At 57.0% G+C, this 16,686-nt stretch overlaps 1 protein-coding gene across 1 annotated transcript in view; it reads right to left on the reverse strand.

The window, feature by feature from the left end:
- Positions 1 to 3,734: 3,734 nt before the first annotated feature.
- Positions 3,735 to 16,686, reverse strand: part of CLEC16A (C-type lectin domain containing 16A) — a 234,582-nt gene continuing 221,630 nt past the window's right edge. The window contains 1 exon segment of the mRNA XM_070362887.1: positions 3,735 to 7,221. Within this exon segment, the coding sequence (XP_070218988.1) occupies positions 6,866 to 7,221 (356 nt within the window). The 3' untranslated portion in view covers positions 3,735 to 6,865.

Genomic DNA, 16,686 nt, shown 5'->3' on the forward strand with positions numbered 1-16,686 from the left:
TCGATGTGGCTCCTGGGCTCTAGAGCACGGGCTCAAACTGCTGTGGTGCACTGGCTTAGCTGCTCCATGGCATGTGGGATCTTCCTGGACCAGGGGTCGAACCTGTGTCCCCTTCATTGGTAGGCAGAGTCGTAACCACTGGACCACCAGGGAAGTCCATGGGGGAGAATTTAAAAACTGGCAGCACTCAGGCTGAGGCTGCTGTAGAGAAATGGCACATGGCTGGTGGGAGAGTTGATGAGCCAACCTTTTCCGAAAGCCACTGGGCAATTTACAGCCAGAGCCGGAAGGTGATTTATGTTTCTACAACCTATGCTTGGAACCTCTTCTAGGGGTTGATAACGTAAAATGTGGACAAAGGTTTATGTGTAAAGGGGTTCATGCCAGGGTGATTTAAAATAATAAAAGTGGAAGCAACTTTAAGGTCCACCCCTGGGCGACAGCTAACCCGAGGGATACAACCCTGCGGCAGTACTTTATATATTCTTTGGAAACGGAGCTTCCGGTAACACGGGCAATGGTGAGACCAGGGGGCTAAGTGTCAAAAGCAGGTCATGAAATCACACCCCCTGTGTTAGGTCATTTGCTAAAATGCATAGAAAAAAAGACTGGAAGGACATCTCACAGTGTGCCCACATGGGTTGTCCCTTCATGGTGGGATTGTAGGAAATGCTAATATTTTTCTAGGCTTTGCCAAACTGTCACCAGGCCTCCACAGTCCTTTGGCGATCAGTGGAAGCAACAGAGTAAAAGAGGAAACAGATTAAGAAGAAAGGAGTGGAGAGAGGAGGTGGCGGCTGGAAGCTGTTCAGGCGGACACAGCTCCCTCCCTCGTGGCCAGTCCAACAAGCTTGTCAGTCTTACCTCCTAAACCTGTCGCAGGCCCCTTCCCTAGTGACCCCTCCCCACGCGATGGACCCCTCCTGACTGTCCTTCACCTGCAGGCTCTGTGATCTCCTGCAACATGTGTCCAATCACATCGCTTTTTAGCTGTAAACCCTCCATGTTTTGGCTTTAAAAAAAATCATTTATTTTTAGCTGTGCTGGATCTTCGCTGCTGCTTTCTCTAGTTGTGCCGAGTGGGGGGCTATTCTCTAGTTGAGGTGCGCAGGCTTCTCATTGCAGTGGCCTCTCTTATTGCAAAGCACGGTGGTTGTGGCTCCTGGGCTCTAGAGCTCAGGCTCAATAGTGCTGCATGGGTTTAGTTGCTCCAACGCATGTGGAATCTTCTCAGATCGGGGCGTGAACCCATGTCTTCTGCATTGGCAGGTGGATTCTTTAATTCTTTACCACTGAGCTACCAGGGAAGCCCCACTTTTTGGCTTTAAAACATCCACTGCTCTCAGCTCCGAGGCTAAAGCTCCTGGAGCAGACTCGGGGCCTCGAGTGGTTGCTCAGGCAGGAGCCTTGGGCACAGGGTCACATCAAGATGTTCCCCTGCCTTTCTGTTAGTCTTATTCACCATCATCTCTCTAGGAGGAGCCCGGCCTAGCACTGGGCCTCTGCAGAGTGGGGGCCTTGGCACGGATATGAGGCCTGAATTAACTAGGGAGGTGGTTTCAGGTGGCAGTGACATTCAGGTGTTGAGCAAGGATGTGTTCAAGGTGGGTACTTGCTACCGTTCTGGAGGGAAGCCAGGCTGGGCTGGACAGCTGTGGCCCAGCAGGAGGACTGATGGGGACTGGTGGGCCATGGCAGGGCTGAGCGAGGGGAGGGAAGCTGAGGTTTGGGGCGGGGGGCAGCCCCACAAGGCCTCATCTGCACACTAGTCAGCTCCCAGGAAGCCCCACCTGTTCCTGGTGTGGTGATTCAAACCTATCTTCCTTTGGAGAAAAGCACTTCAGATGGTGAGGGTTTTTTTTTTTTTTCCCATTGCCCTGAAGGGCAGCGAGGAGGCAGGACCACAGAGGGAGGGGTTCTAGCAGGCGGCCAGCTGGGAAACGGTCCTCCACGCGGGATGCAAGGTCACTCAGGGACAAGATGCTGCCCCTTCCCTCCCAAACGCCCTTCCACCTTCCAGGTACCATCAGAGGAGGCTGGGCCGGGCCTTCCAGTCACTCCCCCCGAGGCAGACTCCCGAGGAAACCCTGGGCCCCTCACAGAGGGTACGTGCAGCTGGGGGCTCCTGAGCCTGCCTTACACAGAACCGGAGACCAGGAGATGCAGCGACTGGCCCATGGCCACCAAGCAGGCCCAACAAGGGGAGAGGTGGAAGCTGCCCATGAGGGTGTCATGCCAAGAGCCCCAGGCTCCCAGGCCGCCTGCCCTGGGTACAGCACTTCACCCATGTGGACCCTCGATTTTCTCCATGAGCCAAACAACCCATGTGGCAGCAGGTTCCCACCCTTGCTTTGCAGCCTGTTCTCGCCTTTGCTTTGCAGTCTGTTCCCGCCCTTGCTTTGCACCCCAAGCCTGCAGGGGTGACCTGGCTCCAGACTCTGCCTCCTGAAGAGAGGCTGGTACTGCCCGAAGAACCAGGAGGCTGAGGAGGAAAAGGCCGCGGTCCGCAGGGCACCCTTTGAGTCGAGCTGCCCACAAGGCTCTCCGATTGACACCATCTCCGGCTCTCCCTGGCTGGGCCTGGGGCAGCCCGTGGTGCCAGCCTGTGAACCAGCATCCAGATGATTCCAACACCCATTCCCTCCTTCCTCTAAAGAGCCCGGGGCGTTTGGCCCAGCCACCCGGGGGCAGCACGAAACGAAGGGTGGGCTGCGCCCAGAGACCACCGGGCTGTTTCCTCATTCGCAGGAAGGCTGTGAGGCAGGTGGGTGCTTGTGGGCCTCTCCCTGGGCTCCTGGGGCCTGTCTCCCCACCCCAGGGCCCGGCCCAGCGAGGCTCTGAGACCCTCTGCAGACAGGGAGCCGACAGCTGCTGCCCCAAGGCCGGTCTTCCACCTTCTCTCTGTGGGGGATCTTTCCAGCAAGTGCTTTTTTCGAGACTGAAGTTATTCTGGCACTTCACGTCACGAATGAAATCCCTGGACCTGTGCTGGGCACCCTGCAGGCCCTGCTGCAGAGCAGGGTCCAACCTCAGCCCTGGGCCTCGTGGGCAGGCTTTGGGGGAGGAATCTGGGCCTGCTGGGGAAGGGAGGCCTGCTGGCGGCCAGGGTCAGGCTGGCCACAGAGCAGGGGCCCCCACCTTCCGTCGGCATCGCCTCAACCCTTGGCACGAGTGGGGAGCCCCCTTAATGCCTTGCACTCAACTTGGGTTTTACCTTGAGGCCCAGAAGGTCCGGCTGTTTCTAGGCCAGCTTTGAGCTGGAGCGTCATAAGTCCTTAGGACAACCTGTGATGCCGCCTCTAGGGATTTCCAGAGCCCATGCTGCCTGGGAAAGGCGCTTCCCAGCACAACCTCACCTGCTGTCCTCGGTGGGGAGTCCAAGGTGCAGCGACATTGCACTGGGCCCCATGCTCAGCCTGCGAGGCAGGGCTGTCGCGAGCCCATTCTCTAGGTGTGGAAGCTGAGGCTCAGACGGAGTCCAGCAGCTGGTGGATGCTCCAGGCTCATGGCACCTGACCTGCCTGGGGTTGGGGGCTCCTTTCTGAGGTGTTCTCCCCGCCCCTCCTTTCGGGAACTGGGGGTACCTGGACAGGGTGGGGGCGGGGAGGACCCAGTGGCTGCACCCTATCCGGCAGCTCCAACAGGGCAGGGGGGTCAGATGGCCGAGAACCTTCCCCTCTGCCCGGCTGTGGCCTTCCCGCCACAGAGCCAAGGAGCAGCGGCCACATTCTTGGTAACGCTTTTTTTTTTTTATTGCCAAATTCAAATTTACAAGGAAGTTCCAGTTTTCATTTCCACCCTTGTGTTCAGTACCCGCGAAGCATGAGTCACGCTGGCGAGAGCAGGTACTTCCCTGGAACGGTCCCGAGGCCCAGAAAGCATGGTTTCTCAATCCCGCTCCACCCCGGGACAAGAATTATTTACATATTTTCAACTCAGAAGAACATAAGGAACCCTTACAGTTTCTGCCCCCTGTCATCGTGACTACATTAAATATTTCTTATTTATTGCATCTAGAAAAGAAGGTGGGTGTCGGTCCTCACCGTGCCTCGCGCCTTTTGGACCAGTGCATCTTGAGACCTTAGGGAAATCTAATGTATGTCTGTAGAGAGGTGCATTCTGTCATTCACTCCCTGGTTGCAGGGCAGGTGTTTGGTGGTCGGGGGTGGGGGGGTGCGTGGCGAGCTGCCTTCTGCAGAGAGCAGCAAGCAGGGCAGGCCTGGAGGGGCAAGGGGGCACAGAGGGTCTGCTGGTGCCGCAGGACAATCAATACCCCCTCCCGGGTTGGGGGGGCACGTGGCTGTCTGACTTTGAGGCGCCCCTGCTGGCAAACCAGAAACACATGTGTGCTCCCTAGCCACTTTCAAAGCTGATGTTTGGAGATGACCAGCTCTGCCCCTGACTTGGCAAACCCATCGGGCCTGATGTGGACTTGGGGAGGGTCTCTGGAGGGACAGGATGTGGAGATGGAGGATGGGTGATCCGAGTCTGGTACCCACGTGTCATGGGGCCATGGCCTCCGCCCGACCCAGGCTCACCAAGAATTCCTGGTTCTACCTCTCTCTGCCCCGGAGACCCAGTGCCTGCTCTCTGGAAGGGCCCCTCTGGAGGTGCCCCCACTGTTCGCTTTTCAAGGGTCTCCTGAAGACACGGCTGTGCCCCGTGCTGCCAAGACAGTGGGGATCTGGCTGCCAACAGGCTGTGGGGGGCCTGGGACCAACCCTGCAAGCCGACCTGGGGAGAGGTCTGCCCCTGGGCCAGGCATGGGGTGGAAGCTTGGCCTGATCGCACCTTCTGCTCAACAGCCCACGGAGGCCGGGCTGCGTTCAGTTCTCCCACCTGGTGATGCTGCCCCGGGTCCTTCCGGGCGTGTGGTCCTCGCTGGCAGAGACCTTGCTCCTTTACAGCTTGAAAGGCTGGGTCCACCTGCCTGGGCTTCTTCCTCAGAATAATGCCACTGGCCTTTCCTCCTTTCTGCTGCTCCAAAATTGTTTCAAAAGCAGAAGTGGGGGGCTCCGGAGCGATCCTGCGCTTCATCCCAGCAGAGGCACCCATGGGGTCCCCTCCCTGATAACACACACTTTCTCCATCCTTCTGTCCCCACCGCCTGTCCTTTCCGGAGGGCTCCGCTGAAGGTCATGGCTTGGGTCTCCTTGCTGGGGCCTCTGGAATTTCTGCTGAAATGGTCTCCTGTCTGAGCTGGGCCTTTTCCCCTGATGGTGCTGGCTGGTCTCACCTGCCCAGGGGTTTCTGATGGCTGGAGAGACCTGTCCCGCAGATGCCACACCCCTTCCTTGGGGGAACCAGGTGTTTCCTTCAGGAGGCTGAATCTGGCCCAGGCAGGCCCTTCCTGATTGCAGCAGGAGGAGGAGGCGAGGGGGACGGGGTCCTCTAACAGGTGAGTTTGCGTAGCATCTTCTAAGGCCGCTTGACAACCCGGCCCGGCCAGTGCTGACACGGTAGGTGCTCACACTCTTGTGGGAACACGTGGAGGCCAGTTCTGCAAGGTCTGAACATCGATCAGCGAGGTGAGGGTCACTTGGCTGTGCATGGTTTGAGCAGAAAGAACATCTTGGGAGCTTTATTGGATATAGAGGAGACCTGGTCTGCACACGCCTAGCCCAAATGGAGAAGGAACCAGGAGTTTTCATTACAAAAGAAAAACAAACACAAACAAGCTTGCTTCTTTACAGCAGCAGCTGAGAGGAAGAGGGACAGAACCCAGGCTCCTAGGAGGTCATGTCCTCGCTGCTGGGCAGGGGCTGACCCTTGGGGCGTTCCTGCCTGTGGGCACCCACGCAGCTGAGCAGCAGGCAACGGCCTTGGAGCACGGTTTCCATGACCTTTTCTTTCCATCAGAGCCTCAGAGGCCAGAGTCCCTGCAGTCCCACACAGTTCTTTCTTAGGAAGTAGAGAGGTGGTGACAACCGAAGGCCTTGCTGGAAAACCGTCCCGTTTGGTTTTAGTCCAGAAGGATGGGGAGTGGCCCTGAGCAGGGACCTGACCACAGTCCCCCTTTTCATGGAAAGATCCGGGTGATGCCCTGGGCTGCCACGGCAGAGAAACTTTTGGCCCTCTCAGCTCTGTTGTGTACCTGAGGATAGGTGTCTCTCCCTTATTTATGCTTAAACAATACTTTAAACTTTCCAGAAGAACTTCTACCATTCCACAGGCTCGCCGGGTTAGTGAGAAACAAAGAAGTCAGAATCCCTTAAGACAATGGAGAAGGCCGGACAGAAAAACTCTAAACCGCAAATCCTGGGAACTTCAAGGGAAAATGAAAACGAAATCTCTACAGGAATATTACACTTTTAACATGACATCAAACCTTAGGGCGGAGGACGTTTCTTTTTTTTTTTGAACTTTTTAAATAGCTGTTTTTCATCTGCTGCCAAAAGCAGGAATAAATATTCCATGGAGGTGTTTATCGAAGTTCGCTTTTCTAGAAATTTCTACACGAAGTGACCACGTCCGCTGCTTCTCTGCACACTGGGGATGGTGGCAGAGGACCTCCAAGACAGCGGAAGGGCTGGCTGATGAGGCGAGTGCTGCTGATGGGTCCTGCCACTGCACCCCCACCCCCCGCCCCGGGGCTGAGGGCTCTGCGACCAGGAGCCCAGCCCCCTCCCTGAGGCGGCTGTAGGATGATCTGGGTTCGCTGGGCGCTGCCACTGGTCCCAGCCTGCTCTCAAAGGGGCGAGAAGTCAAAGGGGGATTAGAATCGGAGCAGAGGAGCGCAAGGGTGGTTTGAGGTGCTCCCTGGGGCGGAGAAGAACTGTGGATGTTCCCAGAAGGGGGTCAGCTGTTCCAGGTCCCTGCCAGCGGGGCCACACACACACACACACACACGTTGCAGGAGGCCGGTTCAGGGCTCTGCGGGGTCTGCTGGCTCTGGCTGCCCAGCCCCCGAGCTCAGGGCCTCTGTGCCCACCATGGCTGGCGAGGGCGGCGGCGGGATGCCGGTGAGGGCATGGAGGCTGTGGCGGTCGACGGGTGGGACGAGGGTCAGCGACTCCACGCTTAGCGTGTCTGCAGCGTCCTCGCAGAGCAGGGAGATGGTGGGCTGCTGGGCGGGGGTGAGGCTGGGCGACAGGGTGACGGTCTCCACGTCCGCACTCCTTGCCAGGCTCTTGCCGGGCCTGGCCTCGGCTTCTGTTTCATTGACGATCACCAACTGGTCGGGGAGGTTAGGCTGAGGCTGCTCCGTGATCATGGGGTCATCTGGGCAAGGCGGGGAGAAGAAAGAGAGGCACGCTCAGCTCTGAGAGGCTCCGCTCGTGCTGGTACCCTCTGCTCCCATCTTGAATAAAGGCCCGGGGACGTGTGGGTGGGAGATGAAGTGTGTGGGGGAACCAGCTTGCCTCTCCTCCCTCCTTCTGGGGACCCACCTAGGTCTGGGGCAAGTCGGCCAAGGCCCAGGGTTACCCTGACTTGTGAAGCAAGGGACACATTTAGGGGCCTGTGCAGAGTGGATCCGGAAGCCCAGTTCCCTGTGCCAGGAAGCAGCCTAAACCGGCTCCGAGTATGAACTACCTGCCCGAGGAGAAATACATGTTTAGGGAGAGACGGGCTTGGGTGTGCTGATCACCGCAGGCCATTTCTCAGAGTCTATATTTGGTAACAGTGCCCAAGAGGGAACTCACTGCAAGGTTAAAAAAAAAAAAAAAAAAAAAATTCTATAGAACTTTTTGGCTTTGCAAAACTAGAACAAGACTTCGGACTGTGGTTCTCTTGCCTGCTCCTGCTCTGAGTGCTGAGTTAGCACCCAGCAAGGGGCTGCGATTGCCAGGCCATTTCTATGCTGAGGGTTTCTCCCCCTCTCCACCCCCATGCCAGGGCCACCAAGAGAAACCATGTCAGGAGGGAGAGGTGGCCCAAAGCGGTTATTTTTGGACCAGCAGTTTCTTTTTTTGGCGATTTTTGAAATCCGTTGATTAGATTACAGGCGAATGGCTTATTTGCTTTTCAAAGAGGAATGGGGCTGGCAGAGACACCAGCTGGACTGGGGTTCCCTTGTGGGAAACATCTGCCAAGACTTCACGTGCCAGCGATCGGAAAACACAGATGAGAAGGCCGTGGGCATCTCGCTCGGAGGGCAAATCTCCCTTGTTACAGATCCTGGGGTCAACGGAGCTTTGAGCACACTGTGTGGAGAGGGGAGTCCAAAGGCACGCTGGGCCCTGGCATGATGGCAGACATTGTTTTTTGGTTCAGTGTGATTCCACTTAAGTGAGTGGTATTTTTTTTTTAAGTTAAGCCAAAACAAAACAGAACCGCAAACTGAACACAGAGCAAAAGAATGGAAAAACCAAGTGCAAAATAAAACCGAAGGGCGTACAGAATGGGAAGAAAGAGAGGAAAGAGGGTTCCCAGCGTGGAAAGAAAGCACAAGCAACAGATGGGGTTTCCCAAAGGACACATCGCTCCTTCCCAGAGGACCCCCACCCTGGGCACGGCGAGCTCAGAAAGGCCCCAGGTCACTTCTGCACAAGGTCCTTTTTCTTTTCTTTCTCCCCAACCCCCTTTTATTTTTTTTAAGAGTAGGCCCACAGAATACCACTACATGGGGCTCTGGGATGGGGTGGTGTCGGTGGACACGGGTGAGCACTAGTGGAAAAAATGATTCAAGGTGCGATCTGAGCCCAGAAATGCGGAGTAAACAACTCCACACGCTTTCTGGTTTCTCTGAATTTCAGTGAATTTTCTCCACTCAGTAAGGACGCCTGGTGGTGACGGGCTGATTTCAGGCCTTGGGCTCATGTTGGGACGTGGCGCGCCCTGAATGTGAGGCTCTGAGCGTGGGGCTCACCTGCTCTGGCAGCCTCGCCCCGCTTCACACGAGCGTGTCCAGGAACTTATTACAGAAGGACCCACGTGTGGGCTTAGCTACTGGCGAGGCAGTTTAGAGATGACTAACCAGCCAAACGGCACTTCTGTGCCATCTGGAGACAGAGCTTCGGAGCTCTTCCTTCACGTTTTCTGCAGAATTCTCCAGGAGAATTCCCTCTTTGCTCAGGTCTGCACTTGCATGCAGATTTTCAAGAGGCTGGCAAACCTCATTCCCTGAGTCCTGCCCGGGTTTCTGGTGGTGAGAACGATCAAGCGTGTGGAAAGGCTGCCGTTAAATATATTAGGAAACAAACCAACAGATAATGCAGTACACACAAAAGTGGTTTCTTTTTTAGGAAAAGAACAACTTTATTAAAAGGATCCATTTGTCCCCTGAGAAAAAGCTTCTTCCTATTTTTTTTTTTAAACAAGAAAAATCACCTTTTCTTACCCATCGTCTACAACACTGTTCTTTGTTTCTATCTACCTATCGATCATCTTCTATCATCTATCTCCCACCTATCTATCTATATCTACCTACCGATTTTTAAACTAAGAGCTGCTTCCTGAATGTTAGCTACACATGTATACATTCAGAGAAAATTTCTACATTCAAGGGAAAATTACCCAGGGAGGACACTGTTCCTGGTCAAGCACGGACCTGCAGTGGTCACTGCGGACCCTCTGGCCTCGCTTGCCTGCTGGTGTTTCTGAGCTCCGAGGGCACAGGTTCGGGCCTGACCCAGGAGACGAGTGGAGGCCGGAGCCTGAGGAGCCCGACGTCCAGTTCCCATGAGGGGCGCTCAGCCTCCCTGTGGTGCTGCCTCGAGTTGAAACCAAGGCAGCGGGTGCCCTGAGTCCCTGGTTGGCACCCTCGGAGGCTGATCCGCAGCTCCAGGGCTGACCCTTGTCGAGTGGGTGACAGTTTCCAATCAAGATGAAGATTTGACATGCTCAGGCTGGGGGCGGTGGGACTGAGCAACGTAGGGAAGAAAAGACAGCAAGTAGGAGGGCAAAGCTCAGGGGAGGCAGCTTTTAAATGCAAGAGAAGGCAAAGGCTCCTGTCTGCCCAGACGGAGGGCACGGGGCGGGGGGAACCCTAGGAGGAGCATCGCAGGAGGGTGGCAGTGACCACAGCCCACACACGGCCGCTATTTGGAGCTCTGATCACAAGAAGGGAAAATGGTGGAGTCATGTCCACCAGCGCGCTTACGAATGAAATGACTTGGCCTCCGGCTGGAATATGATGGAATCTACCACTTAGATATGAGCAAGGCTGAGGAGAGGGGGAGTGGGGTGGGGGTGGGGGGTGGGGGGTGGGGAGGAAAAGGAAAAGAAAAAAAAGCAACTAGGTGACTTCTTTGTGGCTTTTTGCAAATTCTACTGCCTAGCCCTCATGGCCTAACTGGGGGGCCAGGGCGGGGGAAGGGGCTGGAAACCCCCTTAGCTCAGGGCTTGTGCCTAGCTAGCCTGGTGCGGTGTCTCATGGAGGGCAGTTTTTCCAGACTGCCCGGCTCTGCCTCACGGAGGAGCTGACCCAGCTGCACCCCCTGGGTCAAGGGCCAGGGGATTCGGTCCTCAGGTGGATTGAGGCCAGGAGGGGACCGGAGCTGAGGAAATGGCTCAGGTAGGTGGCTGGGGCTCCCCGTGCCCTCGTCCGGCGTTCTGGGGGTCTGTAGGAGTTGGAAATGCAGCGTGCAGGGCGGTGGCGGGGGGCGTCGAGGGCCCAGGAGGCTAACGGAGGAGACCTGCCTGCAGTGACCGAGCCAGAGGTGCCGTGACAGCTGCCGATCGAAGCACTAAACCCAGTGGCCGCCGTGACTGTCGGCCTCCGACAGGCTGAACACTCGCCGGCGTCCTTTCCTGCCACTCCTTACTAGAGGGAAACACAGCGACAGATCATAGAAAGCTTTTAACAACTGCACAGAGAAGGGGGACATGGAGGGGGACACAGAGAAGTGACGGACGCGAAGCATCGACGACAGCGGGGGGTGGGGGGCGGGGGCTGTGCTCCGGGGGGGCCGCTGACGCAGCCCCCATGCATGGGGGACACCCCACCCCACCCCACCAACCCCGGGAGAAGGTGGGGGCTAAGACGAGCTAAGAACCACATCGTCTGCTCGTGGGACTCAGGCAGGTAAAGACGGCAGAGGTCTGTCCTGTTGCGAAGGAAAGCCTCGGGGTGGTCAGCGACACCTGGTCTCGGTGATGGAGGAACAGAACTGCCTGTGCGTTAAGATGAAAACCCTGCATCCCTGGGCCCATCTGAGGAGGGAAGGGTGTGTGGTTGGGGCATCAGAGTTGATACAGTTAGAGAAACAAGTGGATTTCTGACCCCCACTGACAAGGCAGCCCCTGAAGACACCAGCAGAGCCTCCCACGACCCCTCCCAGACAACCCCTCTCCAGCCACGAGGTGACGCTCCACCGGCCGCTGCGCTCTGCAATCCGCACCTTTGAAACCAAGACTGAACCACAGCAGCAAGATCTGAGGGCAGGCGCCAAGTGGCCAGGGGGTGGGTGCTAATCGGCTGCAACAGAAGTGTTAGGCGCATCTCCCTGGGGAGGAACCAACCGCCGGCCCCCTCTGAGACAAACTCACACTGGGGCCAAGCTTACGATGAATGCCACGGAGCACAACAAGGCGAACGGATGGAACTGCTGGCTTAAAAGGGGTTAAAATGGCACATGTGATGTTAGGTGTGTTTTACCACACTTAAAATTAATGTCACGGAGAACACTGGGGAGAAGAGGGAAGACGTTTGACTTGGGGTTTTGTCCAAGAGTCCTGCCCGCCTGTGGTGCCGGACGTCGGTGACACACAGGTCGGCCCTGAGCTGTCTGGCGCTCAGTCGGCCAAGTGGGACCACCTGGGTGCTTGGGGCTGAAGGTCGCAGGTTCAGACAATTGTCTCAGGGAGCAGGTGAGGACGGGGAGGGAGGGACTGGGACAGGCGTCCACCAGGAGCCAAGCTTGCTCTTCCTTCTTCCTATAAACCCTCAGGGAAGAGTCAGAGGGACCCCAGCTCAGAATTCCCTGGGCCTGAAGATGGACACTGGAAAGAGTGGCCTTGACCTTCAGTCTGACTTCGTTTCTTAACAAAAAATTTTCCACCCTCCTCCTCAAAATCACTCACCCAGAACACAGGTGAAACACAAAGGACTGAAGGTCGGAGGCAGAGTGGCTGTTTGAGGAACTTGGTGCGGGTCACAGAGCTCTTAGCGGAGGCTTTCCTACTAGAATCCCACAGTGCGTGCATGTGTGTGCATGTGTGTGTGTGTGCACGTGAGCACACGCATGGGCATAACCCAGAAGATACTTCTGAAGTGTTCCTACTGATCCCACATTTGGTTCTAAAATTGGGTCTATTCTCTCTTTCCCGCCATGTTTTCTTCAATCTCAAAACCATGAAATGTTTAAGGAAAAAAAACCTCCTCATTCCAAACCCGTGATTTTCTCCCTGGAGAACGAGCCGCGGCCCACGAGGCTGTCTATGCCGGAAGAGCCGGCGTCAAGAGGCCGGGTGCCTGGACACCTCTGCAGCACAGGGTGCCTGCCTGGAAAGACCTGAGGATCCCAGAAAACTGTCTTTAAAGGACAGTGGGAACAGGTGGACCCATGAATCAGGTGTTGAAACCAAACAATAAAAGCCCCCCGGGGCCCAGCTTTAACAGATAAATAATTCACAATGAGAATAAAATCCCCGTGCCCCCAGCTCTTTCTGCTTGGCTCCTGCGGTTACCACAGAATTCAGTTTTGACCTCTCCTTCAGTCTGGGGGCTTCCCTGGTGGCTCAGACAGTAGAGAATCCACCTGCAATGCAGGAGACCACGGTTTGATCCCTGGGTTGGGAAGATGCCCCTGGAGAATTCCATGGACAGAGGAGCCCGGTGGGCTACAGTCTATGGGGTTGCAAAGAGTCAGACATAACTGAGGGAATACGCTTTCACTTTCACTTCAGCCTGGGGTATCTCTTGGTCCTGATTTGAGGGCCTTCACTTGCTAAGAAGCCACTCACGAGTGTCCACGATCTGTCTTTGGTATGTGAAGGAGACTCAGAAGCAGGAGTTCCCTGCACAGAAGGATATCTGTGGGCCCCTGGCAAACTGGTGACCTGTCTAGTCGGGTCCCTTCCCCCTTCTGGTGATGGTCCCTCTGCCTGTGCGGGCCTGAAGCTGGGGCCTTGGCCCTGATAAGCGTGGAGGCTGTTTCTTGGAGACAGACCAGCCCTCGGGTCTGTATTTGCAAGAATGGAATTGATAGGTAGATCCCAGAGAGGTGGGGGAAAGGAATGGACTTGTCACCAGCCAGATTCTGGACTGGGCCTTGGGGAACTGACCCAAAGGCCACCTTCTCCAGGGAGCCCTCTAGTCAGCCCCTCATTCTTGGGCTTTCACCCCCAGTGATGCCTCCTCTGGGAGGCTTCGGCCCTGCCCACAGCCCCCAGCTCATAGTTTATAAATGGACACTTATCTGCATGGTCCTCTTGACAGACTTAGCCTCCCTGCCAGCTTATACATTTCAGGCTTTAGGGCCTGTGCACAGTAGGAACTCAACAAAAATCTGTTTGTTTGCAAACAGGGACCATGGCTGGGGTAGGGTGCCAAGGCTGAGGTAGTCAGAGGCAGACAGAAGAGCCTCTTGGGCAGGGTGTGGGAGCTGGGTTGGTGGAGAGACCCTACTGAGCTCAGTCTGATGCCCACGTGACTGAAGGCCCCATGGGAAGCTGAGGAAATTCATGTTTGGGATAAACATGGGCCTCTTTCAAACCCATGAAACGCAAGGTAGGAAACGCAAGGTCCCTTGGGCTGGACCAAGGGTGGAGGTGGGAAGCACAATGGAGCGTCAAGAGAGTTTCACGCCCTCCTCTGGGGGTGAACCCATGGCTGAGGACCCGTGGCCGTCTGGGGTCTGTTTGTGGCTGACTGGGGGGCCCCTGGGCTCCCCCACTGCAGGAGCTGCACAGTGACCTGGGCCTCTGTGAGCAGGCCGAGGCTCCTCGTCTGGCTCCAGAGCAACGGCGAGCTTCGGAAGGGGAGATGCCTGCACGTCACTGGCAGTCTCCAGCCAGGAGTGGGACCAATGCCCGGGTCTCAGGGCCGCCCCCTGGAGGCACCGGGGACAGACGCAGGGAGGCAGCGAGGCGTGCAGGGTCATCTCTGCGCGTGGGGCAGGGCTCTGGACCTCGGAGGCTGGGTTCCTATCTGGGCCCCCTGCTACCAGCTGCAGCATCCTGGCCAAGCTGTGAGACCCCTCCGAGCCTCTGTGGCTTTCAGCTGCTCAGTGTGAGGCAGAGGGTGGCAGAATTCAATGGGCGGGTGTCTGTAAAGTGCTTGTGAGCTGCACGCCTGACACGTGGATTTGGGGAGCAGCGTCTACTGGGGTGCCCTGTGGAGGGGGCACACCCGGAGGGCTGGGCAGTGGGGGCCCGGCCACACTGATGGCTGATAGTGTGAAGGTCATCTCCGCTTTTCATGGACGGAAGTGAAAGTGTTAGTCGCTCAGTAGTGTCTGACTCTTTGTGACCCCATGGACTGCAGCCCAGCCTGCCGGGCTCCTCTGTCCATGGGATTCTCCCGGCAAGAACACTGGAGTGGGTAGCCACGCCCTTCCCTTCTCCAGGGGATCTCCCATTTCCTTTTCCAGGGAATCTTCCTGACCCAGGGATTGAACCTGGGTCTCCTGCATTGGCAAGTGGATTCTTTGCTGTCTGACCCACACAATTCCAGGTTTCAACCCCACGGGTCAGAGAAAAAGAACACTGGGTTCATCTCCTAGTGGACAGCATCTCCTGAGTGTGTTTGTGACCAAGCCCTGACACGCACAGTGTGGCTTCAAGAGCACAGAAGCCCTGGAGTTTGCTAATTTCAGCTGCAGAGGGCCTGGCAGCTGCTCTCCACCCTGGGAACTTCCTGGACTCAGAAGGCTCAAAAACATACAATGCTTCTGATCCAGCACTGTGCCCTCAAAACCCACTTTGGGACAAGTGGCCCCTGCAGCTGGGCTGCTGCTGTTTGCTGTCCAGGCTGGATGGGGTACGGGGTGAGGTCCTGGCCAGAGCTCCTGTCCAGCTGACCCTGCAGGGGACAGTCTGATGACTTCCAAATCAGAAGCCTGAACACTGGGCCACCACCTGGGTGGACATCTAACCAGGACACGGGAAGAAGGGCACCTGTCCCAATATAACCCTCCCCTCTTCTTTCATCTAGCAAGGCTGGGTAGGACCCCAGGCAGAGGCTGGCATCATTTGGGTAGATCTGTCCCTCCAGGGAACACGGAAACCCCATGGGCTGTTTTCTGGATGGACCTGGTGGCTGAAGGCTGGCCTGGAGGTTTGGCATCAAGAGGAAGTGACCAGAGATCCTCCTGGGGCCTGCCGCCCCAACCCTGGGGCACCCTCTCCTTGCAGCGATCAACAGCCGGCTCCTCAGTTGAGAGGGAAGCACCAGCCGCCCCACGGGCCGGCCCTGCATTGGGAGGTGAGTTATTTCAGTGTCTGCAGGGATCTGGGCGGGCAGGCTGGGCCCCAGGCTTTTACTGTCAGGCAGCATAAAAAATGGGGCCTCCAACGCCTGCCCCTGCAGGCCTGCCGGGGACACACGGATCGGGAGCAGACAGCCGGGGGCTGAGCATCACTCATCTACCTGACAATGGGCTAACAGCCCCCGCGTTTCGGAGATGAGCAGACGTGTCACTGGCACCGAGCAGGGGATGGTGGGGGCGGGGATGGAGGCCAAGAACAAAGAAACCAGCGCAAAGCGCAAGGTGGGCCTGGTGCAGAGCCCCAGGGCCACACTCGGCTGGACCTCTGTACACCCAGGCCCGACTTTGATAGTGTGGTTCTCTCCTGGCTTCCGTCGGAGGCAAAGAAGTGTATGGCTCTTTGGTTTGTTTAGCTGTTGGCTGTGCCTCCTTAAACGCGAGAGGAAGGTGTAACAGTGGCACCAGAAGAGACCTTTCACCCAGAATGCAACTGGAAGTGTGTGTGTGGGTGCACGCCACACAGACACAGAGCCGTGCACACGCCAGAGCATGCGGGCACACACGTGGCACGTCAACACACAACCCTGCCCTTGGGCCCTCAAAGCCAGCACGAGCCCAGGCTTCAGGGGAGGCTGAGGGCTGTCCTTGGCTTCTGAGAACGCTCTGTCTGGATTTCCCAGCTACGGGCCTGGGAACGGCAGCAGCAACTGCCTGGACACGCAGCCAACCTTCAGTCGGGCTCAGAATAGCTCAGCAAGGGCGGTCGTCTCTTCCCGGGGCTGGGGCAGGGAGGGGAGCAGGTGCTGAGTCTAAGGGGGCTCTAAGTGAGGTGGCTTGAGGGTGACCTTGCTGCTGGGGCCCTCATGAATGTCCGTCAGAGATGGAGGTAATGGATGCTCGCGGGTGGGGGTGGGGCGCCCTGACCCACAGGCATGGAGACAGGCGCGGTTAGCCCTTTGCTGAGAACAGTGGAAGCTGAAAACTCTGGACAAGAGGGCTCGGGGCCAAGGGGATCTCTGCCTCTGGTGTTGAGTGGCTGGTGGCCCGGAGCCCTCAATTTCCTGGCACCGTGGTGGCTTCCACCTTGGCACTCTGCTTTTGTCAAGACCCATCAATCCATCAGTCAACAAGGGTGTGCACAGGTGTCCCTGAAATAACAATGGGTGGGGGCTCTGGAGGGGACCCCGCAGGAACAGGGAATGACACTGAGGGTCCCGAGATGGGGGTGCAGACCAGAGTTATGGAGGTCCCCCAAATCAGAGACGTCTGGGGCCTCCAGACCCTTGGGTCACCCGCCGGGGTGTGAAGCAGCAGGCAGGCATGAGGCCCTGCTCCTCTGGCTGCACTCAGGGGCCGTGGTGCTCAGGAAACAAGC

Source organism: Bos mutus, chromosome 25 (assembly GCF_027580195.1).
Source record: "Bos mutus isolate GX-2022 chromosome 25, NWIPB_WYAK_1.1, whole genome shotgun sequence".
Lineage (NCBI taxonomy): Eukaryota > Metazoa > Chordata > Mammalia > Artiodactyla > Bovidae > Bos > Bos mutus.